The sequence below is a fragment of the Cyprinus carpio genome, chromosome A11 (genome assembly GCF_018340385.1).
Source record: "Cyprinus carpio isolate SPL01 chromosome A11, ASM1834038v1, whole genome shotgun sequence".
Lineage (NCBI taxonomy): Eukaryota > Metazoa > Chordata > Actinopteri > Cypriniformes > Cyprinidae > Cyprinus > Cyprinus carpio.
This window is the reverse complement of record NC_056582.1, coordinates 14,141,246-14,153,475: the sequence shown is the minus strand read 5'-3', so window position 1 is coordinate 14,153,475 and position 12,230 is coordinate 14,141,246. Positions and strand designations below refer to the sequence as shown.

Here is a 12,230-nt window from a genome sequence, read left to right as displayed (position 1 = left end):
CTTTTCTGAAAGTATGAGAGTTATGTTAAATTTAATGAAGTAAGTTAATGAGCTCGCAATATATATATATATAGTGATATATAATACCTAAAGGCAGTGGAGCTCTTGGAGTGTTTTTTGTTTCATTACCTCTAATTCAAAGTTTGATAAAAAAAAAAAAATATTCCCATATTTATCTACTACTAAACATATTTGTTTTAAAATATACAACTAGTGTATATTGTCTACCTAGAATATGTAAATTAATGTATTGTGCGCCACTACCAGTGTAGGTTGTACTGGAAAACATAGTAAATAAAACTTCATAATTTAAATAATTTGTAAATAAATCTGTAAATAATTGTAATAAAGTCCTTATTTTCTAAATCTTAGTTTAGTTCTTAAAAGTATTTTTTAAAACAAAAATGAGGCCACATTTGTTTTTAACAAAACAATGCTTAGTAACCTAACCACGTACATCTTATACAAAAACTTCCATGTGCATCTTCATAATCAAATGTTAAAATTATAATGGCAAAGTACAGTTACTAACATTTTTTGCACTCTGAAAAATATATCTTTAAGAGTAAAGAAAGATTGTTTACAGTAAGAAAAATAAAATACTTTCATACAGATGTCTTAATCTCCAAAAACTTAAGTTTTGAAACTAGACACTTAAAATTTAGACCTCAACAGGCCTTTTATTTTGAAATTCTTCTCACACCTCAATGGAGACTGCTGCTAATAAGACTGTAGGATCACTATGGTAACACTATATTATTCTTCATGCTCACCCAACAGTGTAGCCATAAAGATCATGCTCATGAGACCATGTAATGACAAACATGGAGAACTTTAATAAGGCCGCTAACAGTTCCAACTTATTTTCAAAGTGTAGATTCATCATCTGTCAGAAGTCTTTTTCCTTCCTCCACAGAAAGATTTTTAACCATCATGAATTAGTGAGAAAGTACAAATGGACAATTGATATTTTTAAATCATTCCTATACTGTTACCAGTCCCTTTGCAAAAAATTCATTCATCATACTAGACAGGTCTATCAAAGCACAGTATTGTTTTGACGTCCGATTCAAGTGCACCCACACAGTCCTGTCTGTGTGCCCCTCACACACTGCTCTTATAACATCCCCGGGAATCATTGTCCATTCCTTCCCTTAATAAAACACAGGGAGAGGCACGTAAACCTTTAAGTCCTCTTTTGGGTTGTCGATCAAGAACGTCGTCCGAAAGGCATTCTGAGTCCACTCAAATGTTCAAGTTTGAAGAAATGATGACTGAGTGGGAAAGACGGAAACAAAGGACAAGGAGCCGATGCTGGGTATACAGGTCATATACCGATGGACTGCAAGACTCTTCTCTCTACTTCATTCAAGTGGCTTGAAAACATGCTATAGCAAGGCTGCTGAGCAAACTGGGTAAGGAAATCTGTCAGATACGCCTGTGGAAAAAAGACAAGAGCAATGAAGATATGAGGTCTGGTTACAGCAATACTTTAGAGTCGATGCCAAATTACTTACCTGAAGGTCAATCTGATAAATGGGATCCTTCAGAGCATCTGGATCGTCCTCATCATCATCCTCATAATAATCATCGTCTATGGGGAAATTACAATAAGTTTTACAGGCTATTTATAGAAAAGACAAGGTAGTGAATATGGAAAGATTTGCATACTTTGTTGTTTTACTCATGTTTTTGTTCTTCTGCTTTTACTAATAAATCCTAACAAGTAAAGAATGGCACATGTCCGGCCACCACAAAAGCATAACAAAAGATGTGAAGCAGTTATTATTAACTAAAACTATTAAAACATTTTTGTTAATTGAAAAAGCTGAAATAATAATAAAAAAAAAAAATATTAGATGAAAATTAATTAAACAAAAATTAGTAGTAAGCAAAATAGTAAACAAATACATTTAACCTAGATAGGTCATTTTAAAGTAAAATTTCTAATATTTCATTTAATCGTATTTATTAAAAAAAATTAATACAAAAAAAAAATTACACTAGCACATAAAAGTACTAAAATTGAAAGTAAATTAAAAAGAATACTCAAAATATAAAAATACAATTCTATAACATATAAAGTTAATTAAATTGAATACTCAAAATATTATTAATTCTAAATATTAATAAAAAAAATAACATTGATGACAATCTTTTTTTTTTTTTTATGAAGCTTATGGTATAGGTTTGTTTCCCAGGAAATGTGTGACATCTCACAATATTTGCAATATATATGCAAATGTAACCCTGTGTTAGTAATATGAGACTTCACCGTATTTGTTGGAGGCAATGAGATCAGACAGAAGCTGTCCTGCTAATCCTTCATCTTCCTCCTCCTCATCCTCTTCCTCAGCCAGATCATCCCACATTCCACCAGAGTCTGCAAAGCAAACGTATGAAACTTAAGACAGCTCCACATTTTAATGTTATTGATCAATACTAACACTAGGGGTAAATAGTTAAACCACAGAAGTACCTTGGCTCCAGTCTGCAGGATTTGCTCTATTTGCATTAGCCTCCACCACAGAAGACAGTTCATTGACGATGAGTTTAAAGATCTTTACCAGCAAAGGAATGTTGGTCCACCGCTGTGGGTCTGAGGGAAACAGAGCAGTCAGATATCTGAGACAATAACAGTTATTAATAATCATTCATTTGGTAGTTTAAGAGATCATTAACTTACTCTTGGCTGATTTGGAACGTGTACAGATTCCCTCGTCTGGATTAAAAATTTCTTCTCCTTTGACGACTATATCTTGGAGGCGCTTATCATTTGTATTCAGACCATGCTGAAGAAGTTTACACAAGGCAACAGCACTGTGGACAGAATGATTACAGTGTTATTTCAAACAGAAGCTGTGCCATTTCTTCAAACACACTGCAGACATGACTGGAAACCCTCACCTGACTTTGCCTTCATACTGGCCATAGAACAGATGTTGGCGACTCATCCACTCAGCCATGACAAACTCAAGGGCAGGTTTCCCCGTGGGACCTGGAAGACTGCATAGGAATTCCAGCAGGGGATCCAACTGGGAATGGACCAGGTGTGCAAAAACCATGATCAGGGACTGTAAAAATCGAGAATGAGCGAGAATGAATTTCACACCTCATTTGAGCCAGCAGCTACAGCACAATTCAGACTTATCTGCTGTACAAGAAAATTAATGTTCAACATGCAAAAACAAGCAAACAATTAGTTACCAATTATAAGTTATTATAGCAACAAGTTATTATTAGCTTACTAAGTGAGTGCTATTTCTGTACCTGTCCTAACATCACTTCATAGGGTTCAGTAGCATCACAAAGTATACACTTTTACACTTCTTTGAAGACTGGAGGTTATGGGAATTTGTTCAAACACATTTTTGATTCATGCTGATTCATTTATGAATCATTCAGATCATTTTGTGAACTGTTTAGACTAATTTATCGTAAAGAACCGACTGAACTGTATGGATTAATGAATAGATGATTGTATCTTTAAAAAAAAATTGTATCTTTAAATATATATATATATATATATATATATATATATATATATATATATATATTTTTCATTTCCATGACTTTCCAGGCCCGGAAAACACAATTTTAAAATTCCCTGATATTTCCAGGTTTTCCATGACCATGAAAACCCTGTTACTACAAACATAGAGGTTTTTCAAACTTTATTACAATGACCCCCAAATATGATGGAGGACTTATTTCAAATATGAAATAAATGGCAACAAAACACTTAATAAATGAAAACAGATTAAATAAACCGTAATAATGAAAAAATCAGTAAATATTTTAAAGGGGACGTGATCTTTTGGCATATAAGAGGTCTTAGTACCATTACAACATCCTGCAAGTTTCATCCCCCAACCTTCTTGTGGCCCCCAAGCTTTATTCTGAAAAAGTATTAGTTTACTATCAGCATTGTGGTACTGCACCTACACCAAAATTCTGGTATCAATCCAACCCTACCTGCATCACACTGAGGGTCTCGGCCTGCTGCATCTTGCTGAGAATAGCACGCAGTATTTGGTCCAGCTGGTCAGCCAACTGAGTGCCAGCACGGGCAATGAGAGTGGACACCAGACGACCTACAAAAGCAGCGGTGAACTCGGAGGTGCGGGGGTCCAGGAGCTGACTGACAACCTGCATGACATACCACAGGCCACTGTGGCCTTGCTCATCTTGCCACTGGGCAATCTGCTCCAGCGCCACGGATACATAGGCCCTCAAGCATTCACCGCCATTCTGGAAAAATCAACAATGATGAGAGTTAGATACCAACTGACATGAGGACTCTGAAAAGACATATCGGATTTGTTTCTGGGAGAATGATGTTACCTGCATTGTGGTGTTGTCATCTGTGCGGAGAGTGCATTGGGCCACTGCAGGAAAAGCTTGGCACACAAGCATGTCAGTCAACGGGGGTTTAGTGTTACGAACAACCGTAGTTAGGATATCTATGGATGTCTGTAGGAACAAAAATTATGCATTACTTACAGATTACAGTAAGAAGTAGAACAAATTGAGAAGTTTAACTTACAGCACAAAGGCCAGATGGGATTTTATCAGGCGGTGCCTGCATAATGCTAACAAGAGTAGGAATGAGGCGCATTTGCATGGGTCCTTGGCAGGCTTCAATCTGGGCAAGCTCTTTAAAGATGTCTTGCGCTAAAGACGCTACAACAGGATCTAACAGAAAAGGAAAAGACAACATGATAAGCCAAAGGTATTCTTCTAAACTACAAATGATAGTGGCTGTTGACTATAAAATAATCTTACCATTACTGTACTTAAGGAAGATGGCAATAGTGAGTGGGCAGATCTTGTTCTCAGCACTCGTGGTGAAAGCCGGATCCACGGTGCAAACAATACAGAGGGTTTCCATGACTAAAGTGAGTACTTCAGAGCTGAACTGAGCCGCGAGCTGCACCAGGCCTTCCAAGACACTGGGCAGGAAGGGCTGCAGGACGTGAGTACTCTCTGACAACTTGAGTTGATCACAGTACCTGTGAAACCGATATAAAGAGGCATCACTCTTTTTGTGGAAATCATAAGTAAATAAAAATTTCCGGATTTGTACCAGAAAGTTCAAATTACCAGCATTTATTTGAAATATACTTTTCTAAATGTCTTAACTCTTTTTGTGGAAATCATAAGTAAATAAAAATACCAGAAAGTTCAAATTACCAGCATTTATTTGAAATATACTTTTCTAAATGTCTTTGAATACAGGTAAAAAAAATAAAATATGTATTTTTTTTTATTAATTTATTTTTTTGTTTATTATTTTTAATATGAGCTCTTAATTATACTGTACATTGCAAGTGATTTTAAGAACCAATTTCAGTACCTTAACAACCAAAAAAAGAGAGAAAGTAGTTATTTTATTAAACTATTTGAAAATGAGAATAAATTAAATCAGTCCATTATTAATGCTAATATTAAAAAAATAATATTTTAAAATATTGGCATGCATCCTTCAAATATGTTTCAATTAAGTATTGCTTTAAAAGGGTCAAGTGAAAACTGAGTGGATACTGACTAACTCAAACACCTCTGATTGGCCATTGCATATCACTGTTCACGTAAAGCGATATAAATATGCACAGAAGCGTTTGAAAGCAGCAGCCTATCAGCGAGTACTGAACTGAGTCTGTACTTGGTACTGAAGAAAAGCTGATATTGTTACATTTTTAAAAATTCAGTATCAACTTGGTACAGAAGTACTAATGATGTCATTTCAAAATCTGAAGACAGAAAACAATGGTCTGACATTAGCTTTGTGATATTATGTTACATAAAACATATCTGCACAAAACAAAACCAGCAGACGGACTGAATGAAAAAGCAAATTCACTCTCTGACAGCTATATGATAAAATCTAAACTTTTATGAGGACTGTATGTTAATCTTATTTACATATTTGTTTGTCTGTGAGCTTGGGTGTTTTTTCCTCTTTGTGTCCGTCTTTAGCATCTTTGGTCTCTGTTAACGTCCCGTTTACAGACTTTGTAATATTTCCACACAAATTACATTTTGGAAAATGCTTGCAATTCAGTTTGTGTGCAAGTCCAGAACGGTTTGTTTCCAATTTATGGATTTTCTGATGGTTTCTTTTGATAACATTTGTTTAGGGCCAGTGGTAAACTGTTTGTTCTTGGCTAAAGGAAAACACAATTTTTTTTTTAAATCCAGGACAACTACAAGATTTTCCAGGACATTTCACATTTTCTCTCATTTTCCATGTGTTTTCCAGGACTCGTGGGAATCCTGTGAAAGGTGTAGAACCAAATAAGATTCCAAAGAGACTTCTCATTTGAAAGTGTAAGTGTATTAAATTAATTTCAGGCTTAAATAGTGAAAAAGATATAAAAAATAAAGAAATAAAAAATAACTGCAAATAACAACCATACCGTTTTGCGCAAATGATTAAACTCTGCACATGAGAGACTGGAAATGAAAGTCCTACCCCCAGATGGCCCTCACAGCAGAGATCCGGACAGAGGGTGGCTGGCTCTCATGCAGACCACTCACAGTGGCCTGGAGGAACTGCTGAATGAGTTCTGGGGACATTGCTGCGGTGAAGCGGCTGGCTGCCCATAAGGCCCGACCCAAGAGGAATGGAGAGGCTGCTGGGAATTAAACAACATGGGGATCACATCCACAGGTCTACACTCAGGCCATATACATACATAAGATCAAAATGAAAGTTTAGAACAAGGTTACCTGGTAAATTGAGGTCAGCAAGAATGACATTGGCAAGGAATCCATGCATATCGAAATGAACACGACCGTTCTTTACATTCTCAGTGATGATGGTCTTGACTGACCCCAGGGCCAGCATGCAAGCCTCGTGCACCTTCCACCTGCATATTCATGGGGATACTGATGTAAGGCAGGGGTTCCCAATAATTTTTTTATTTTAATTTCTTAGACATGACATATTTACTAGAAGTACCACCAGAGATAAGGGTAATACTTCAAAGATTTAACAACACATTTGTATGTTTATGGTCTTTCTGATGTTGGCCAATGATCACATGACATGCAACTGAACAGATAAAAGTATCTTTTTTCTAGTGTTTAATCTAAATTGGGCAAATGTGTAAAAAGGCTATATGGCAGTTTAAATTTTATTTCAATTATGCAACAACATTTGTTTATTTAAAATTTTCATTCAGTTTAATTATAAGCTTATAATTCACAAAAGCCCCTGCATTACCCTCACAAACCCCCATTTGGGAACCCCTGATGTAAAGCAACACAATGAAAAAGAATATTTAGTTGTGACGGGATGTTTTTCTCTCTTTACCAATGTTCACTGCCTGTGTTCTTGGCTTGCTCTGCTTCTTGTAGGTGCCGTGTTGCAGCCGCGGCTAAAGCAGTAGCGCTCTCGTTCTGAAACTCAGCAGCAACAGCCTGATGGACAAAAAGATGCATTAAACATAAAGGAGGGAAAACGTTTAAACACCTACAAACAAACCCTCTGTGCTCTCACCAGCAACAAATCCTGTGCAGATATCCGGACTGAATAAGAGAATGTGTCATCATCCTCATCCTCAACAAACTGCTGTGGATTGGCTGTCCATACCTTGATCTGTGAGATAGATGAGAACATGAAGATAAAGGCTATAAAAAAAAAAAAGACATGACACACTCACAATTCCCACAAACCTGATCCTCCGTGATCTGCATGTAGAGGATGATGTAATATATGAGCTCTGGTAGAGCCTTCTTCACTGTGCTCTTGAACTTCTTGTTCTCCAGCAGTGTGTGGACAAACTCGAAGATGCTGAAGACGAGGTTCTCAAAGCCAAGGACCTCACCTGTGACAGTCAATTAACAGAGCTCAGCGCTTACTAAACTAGTCTGAATAACAATGATCAGTTCTTGCAAAAATCTAGTGCCACATACCATCAGAGTCAATTGGATCATCTACTTCTTCTGTGTAGTTGACCTCAGTTCTCACATAAGTACATGCTTGGTTAAGAAAAAAACTTCAATATTTTACTGAAATAACTGGCACCGATAAAAACATCGAATAGGTCTGAGATATTAAAGAATAGTTTACCCCAAAATTTTAATTTGCTCACCCTCATATTTCGAAGATGGAGAAAGCAATATTATGGACGTTTATGAACTCTATTTTAGCTAAAGCAACAGTTTTAAGTAAAAAAACATCTTGATGCAGTTGTTTATTACAAACAGACAACTTTTCACTTCCTAAGATGTTAACTGATGGACTGGAGTCGTGTGGATTACTGTGATGTTATTATCAGCTGTTTGAACTCTCATTCTGACGGCACCCATTCACTGCAGAGGACTGATTGCTGTAATGCTCCAAACCTGTTACGATAAAGACATAAACTCATCTACATTTTGGATGGCTTGAGCATGAGTAAATTTTCGTTTCTGGGTGAACTTTTCTTTTGATGGCAATAGGTTAAACAAGTGGTAAAATCTGCCACTGAATGGATATAAAGAGGCGCTTTCTGTCAAGGTGTTCCATACGATAGGTAGAATCTGTTGCATGGAGGACACCATGGGTTTGGGGAAGTTCTTCACAAGAGCTGTCACTGCCTATGAAGAGATAACAATTAATAATTACATTCATCACATCACAAGGGTAAAAAGTATTTTTCTGCATGATGCAACAGCTAGTCACCTTTAGCACTTCCATCTTCAGACCACTATCTGAAGTGGGTCCATCTGGAATCTGCAGCGCCTGTATGAAGGCCTCGGTGAACTGCTGCACCACCGGGAAGATCAGAGTGTTGGCAGCACCCTAAAATCAAACATTATTGTTTAAAATGTCAGTTACCCTTTTAATACTTACTGTGAAGTATTAGGTATTATGAAGTCACAAATTCTACTGCATTTATTAATTTAGTTTAATGTTAACTCATACAAATTGACATTAAAATGTATACACTACAGTTCAAAACTTTGGAGTTTTTTCATGTTTTTGAAAGAAGTCTCTTTACTAACCAATGCTGCATTTATTTGATGATAAGTACAGTAATACTGAGAAATATTAATGCAATTTAAAATAACTGTTTTCTATTTTAATTTATTTTAAAATGCAATTTATTTCTGTGACGGCACAGCTGAATTTTCAGCAGGTATTACTCCAGTTTTCAGTGTCACATGATCCTTCAGAAATCATTCCAATATGCTGATTTGGTGCTCAGGATTTATTACTATATTACTTATATTATTAATGCTGAAAACAGTTGTGCTGCTTAATATTTTTGAGGAAAACCTGATACATTTTTGTCAGTAAGTAACATTTTAAATGTGTTTACTGTCTAAAGTGTTACCTGTTTACCTAGAAACAAAAAATATTTAACCTTACCTTTGCTACTTCATCAATCGCACAGATGAGATTAGCACATGTGGTAAAGATCTCAACTGCTCTGGATCGAGTGCGAATACTGTAAACCTGCAACAATAACACTGTCAATAACACATTACACATGACTGTCTCAAAAGCAATGACTGTACTGTGTTTTTAAGCTGAGTATAATACCTCTGCCATGGTAAAAATCTTGTACATTTGAGGCAAAATGACAGGCGCAACATCCGGCATCTGCACATCAGTCACCTCACGGGTAAATTCTATGAAACGCATAATAATATGTTGCTCAGTAACATCGCAAAAACACTGTCACTTGCTGTAACTGTGAGGAAGAGGTGTAGATGTTCAGAGTCATTACCTGTGAGGACCCTCATGGCGCCGTGTACAGCGTTAACATCCCCACTGGCCAGCATGTCCATGAGGAGCTTGAAGAGCCCAGGCCAAGCTTCAGGCCAGTCCCAGTGTGCAATAGCCGACACGGCGTAGGCCACGCTGGAGCGCACCTTACTGATGGCCTCACGCAAACCACTTGGCAGAAGCTCACGGATCGCAGCTTTGGCCTGAACAGAAAGGGATATGGGAAACAAACTAATATAATGCCATATATCTCAGATAACGTCACATCTAAACATAAATACACAGTTCTTACCCATTCAGTCGTCTCTGGGGGCCTGTATTTCTCTGACTGGGCACACCAGTGTGTCTCAACATACTGCTTCAGAATGACAGAAGCCAACTACAAGAGACATATAGCAAACAAATTAAGCAAATATAACAGTAAGAATCAAATACTTGTTTATCTGCTCATTCATGCTGAAAATATCTAGTCTTACTTGGCGAATAGCAAGTGCTCCGTGTGGGTCGACAGTGAGCTCTGCAAGGTGAACTCCAAACTCTACAAAACAGGTGCACAAAAAACTGTTTACAAATTAATATAGGTGTGATTTAAGCACAACCAACAATCTGTCTGATTATCAATAAGTTAACAAGCCAAGAGCACAAATGCATTAGAAGCCAAGACAGATGAGTACGATCAAAAAATCATTTCTAATGTATGCTTCATTCACACATATCTTTCATCATCCATGGATTTAGCTCAATGAGAGGCTGGGGGCCAACAGACAATGTTACTGCTGACACTCAACACACAGAAGAGCCCTGAGAGAGAGGCCACAGTCAGCGACACGCTGGGTTAAACTGACCAACTGATTTACAAGGGCATTTCTACCTTTATGTGGGCATGTTTTCTTTCTAAACATAAAAACATATAGTGTACAATCCATAACTATATTACTGTACAAAAATGTGGGGTCAATAAGGTTTATTCTTAAAGAATCTAATACTTTTATTCAGCAAGGATACATTAAATTGATCAAAAGTTAGAGTAAAAACATTTATAATGTTACTGAAGATTTCTGTTTCAAGTAAATGCTGTTCTTTTGAACTCTCTATTCATCGAAAAAAAAATGTGCTGCTTAATATTTTTTTTTGTGGAAACCAGGATACAAGTGTTTTCAGTACTGATAATAATAAGAAATTTTTCTTGAGCATCAAATTGAGCTTTGCCATCACAGGAACTGCATTTTAAAATCTCTGAAAATAGAAAACTTGATTTTTGAATAAATGCAGTTTTGGTGAGCATAAGAGACTTTTAAAAACATTTTAAAAAATCTTACCGACCTCAAACTTTTAAAAGGTTGTGTACTTCAATTCTACTCAATAAACCTAATTAAACAAATTCTTAATATCAACAAACATGGCTGTTAAAAACCCAACTAACATCAAGGAGCTATAAATAATGCAAAAAATATCATAACAACAACAATAATATCTCTGCTAGAATAATGCACCATTCACTCTCAGAAAATGAAGAGAGAACATACCTTAATATGCCGAAAATGTAATAAAATATATCAAATACTGCGTACAAAAATAATTCGCTGGCATTTTTGTAGTCATATGGCTTTCCAGTAACTGATCCTTAAACTTGCACATTTTATCTTTGGCCAAAGCTACTTACATCCAGCCACATAAACAAAATTCTGCTCTTTTTCTCCCAAAAGATGACGAAAGAGCCACAAAACTCTAGCAATACCTGAACTTTATTAATACTGGGTGATGTAAAGTTAACCTTGATGATAAAGGATAACGTTACTCGGAATTGAACCCCAAACTATCCCTGAAAACTTACATATTCTCACAAAGATGACGCGTATTTATCAACACGGAATTACCATCGTGTGAGTGATTTTAAAAGTGAAACTGACTAAATACAGATCGACAGAACCGTACTTCTCATTTCTAATCTTTACATTTGACTCCACAACCATCGACTGAAAATGCGGGAACATGTTGGATTCGGATGCACTTGCTTTCGCCTCCCCAATTCAAGCCAATTCGTTGACAAATTCACCGTGACTGCATGCGTGATAAACACGGCCGACAAGCATCATAAAATCAGCACCCGTTCATCTGAAATGAAAAAGCGTGTGGCCCATGTGTAAAAACCTGCACTTCACATGGTGTCATGCATGTTGTGGCAGCATCTCGCGTCAGTTCTCACCCTCCGTCACTTCCAACACTTTAATGCGCTCCTCCGCTGCAGAACGCACTTCTTGCACTGGCGACAGAATGGCGTTCAGCGCGTCTATAAGAGTCTCCTTCAGTCCTTTATCGACCTGGTCGAGAGTCGAAACCGGGCCGGGACCCGACGCGTTCATACCCGCCATATTTTCGCCAGTCTTGACGAGGCTAACGGAGAGATGACCGGGGACCCGACGGAAGGATGCACAGCGCGCCAATGCACGTTTAGGGAGGGACTATGAAATGATGAAATGCTGCCATTCGTGAATCACTGGCGCTTTCA

General features: G+C 37.0%; 1 protein-coding gene across 2 annotated transcripts; it reads right to left on the bottom strand.

The window, feature by feature from the left end:
- Positions 1-813: 813 nt before the first annotated feature.
- On the bottom strand, positions 814-12,187 carry ipo9 (importin 9). 2 transcript variants are annotated; one of them, XM_042766381.1, is made up of 24 exons: positions 11,928-12,187; positions 10,198-10,259; positions 10,014-10,100; positions 9,723-9,924; positions 9,536-9,624; positions 9,362-9,448; positions 8,672-8,791; positions 8,486-8,586; positions 7,921-7,979; positions 7,681-7,832; positions 7,505-7,603; positions 7,319-7,425; positions 6,733-6,872; positions 6,476-6,638; positions 4,786-5,012; positions 4,547-4,695; positions 4,345-4,473; positions 3,976-4,251; positions 2,908-3,074; positions 2,687-2,820; positions 2,480-2,599; positions 2,276-2,383; positions 1,518-1,594; positions 814-1,438 (listed from the first exon to the last, which is right to left on the bottom strand). In XM_042766381.1, the coding sequence occupies exons 1-24, from the start codon at positions 12,091-12,093 to the stop codon at positions 1,328-1,330; spliced, it is 3,132 nt and encodes a 1,043-aa protein (XP_042622315.1). In that variant the 5' UTR covers positions 12,094-12,187; the 3' UTR covers positions 814-1,327. The 2 variants fall into 2 exon arrangements, with proteins under 2 accessions (XP_042622315.1, XP_042622316.1); XM_042766382.1 differs by having other exon boundaries at positions 6,476-6,635.
- Between the last annotated feature and the right edge of the window lie 43 nt (positions 12,188-12,230).

Excerpts from the sequence above, each read along its gene's own strand:
- ipo9 (XM_042766381.1), bottom strand. The coding sequence starts at position 12,093 with ATGGCGGGTATGAACGCGTCGGGTCCCGGCCCGGTTTCGACTCTCGAC. Across the intron at positions 8,792-9,361 it reads CGATTGATGAAGTAGCAAAG|GGTGCTGCCAACACTCTGAT; the intron begins GTAAGGTTAAAT and ends GTTTGATTTTAG. Across the intron at positions 3,075-3,975 it reads AGACCCTCAGTGTGATGCAG|TCCCTGATCATGGTTTTTGC; the intron begins GTAGGGTTGGAT and ends CGATTTTTACAG.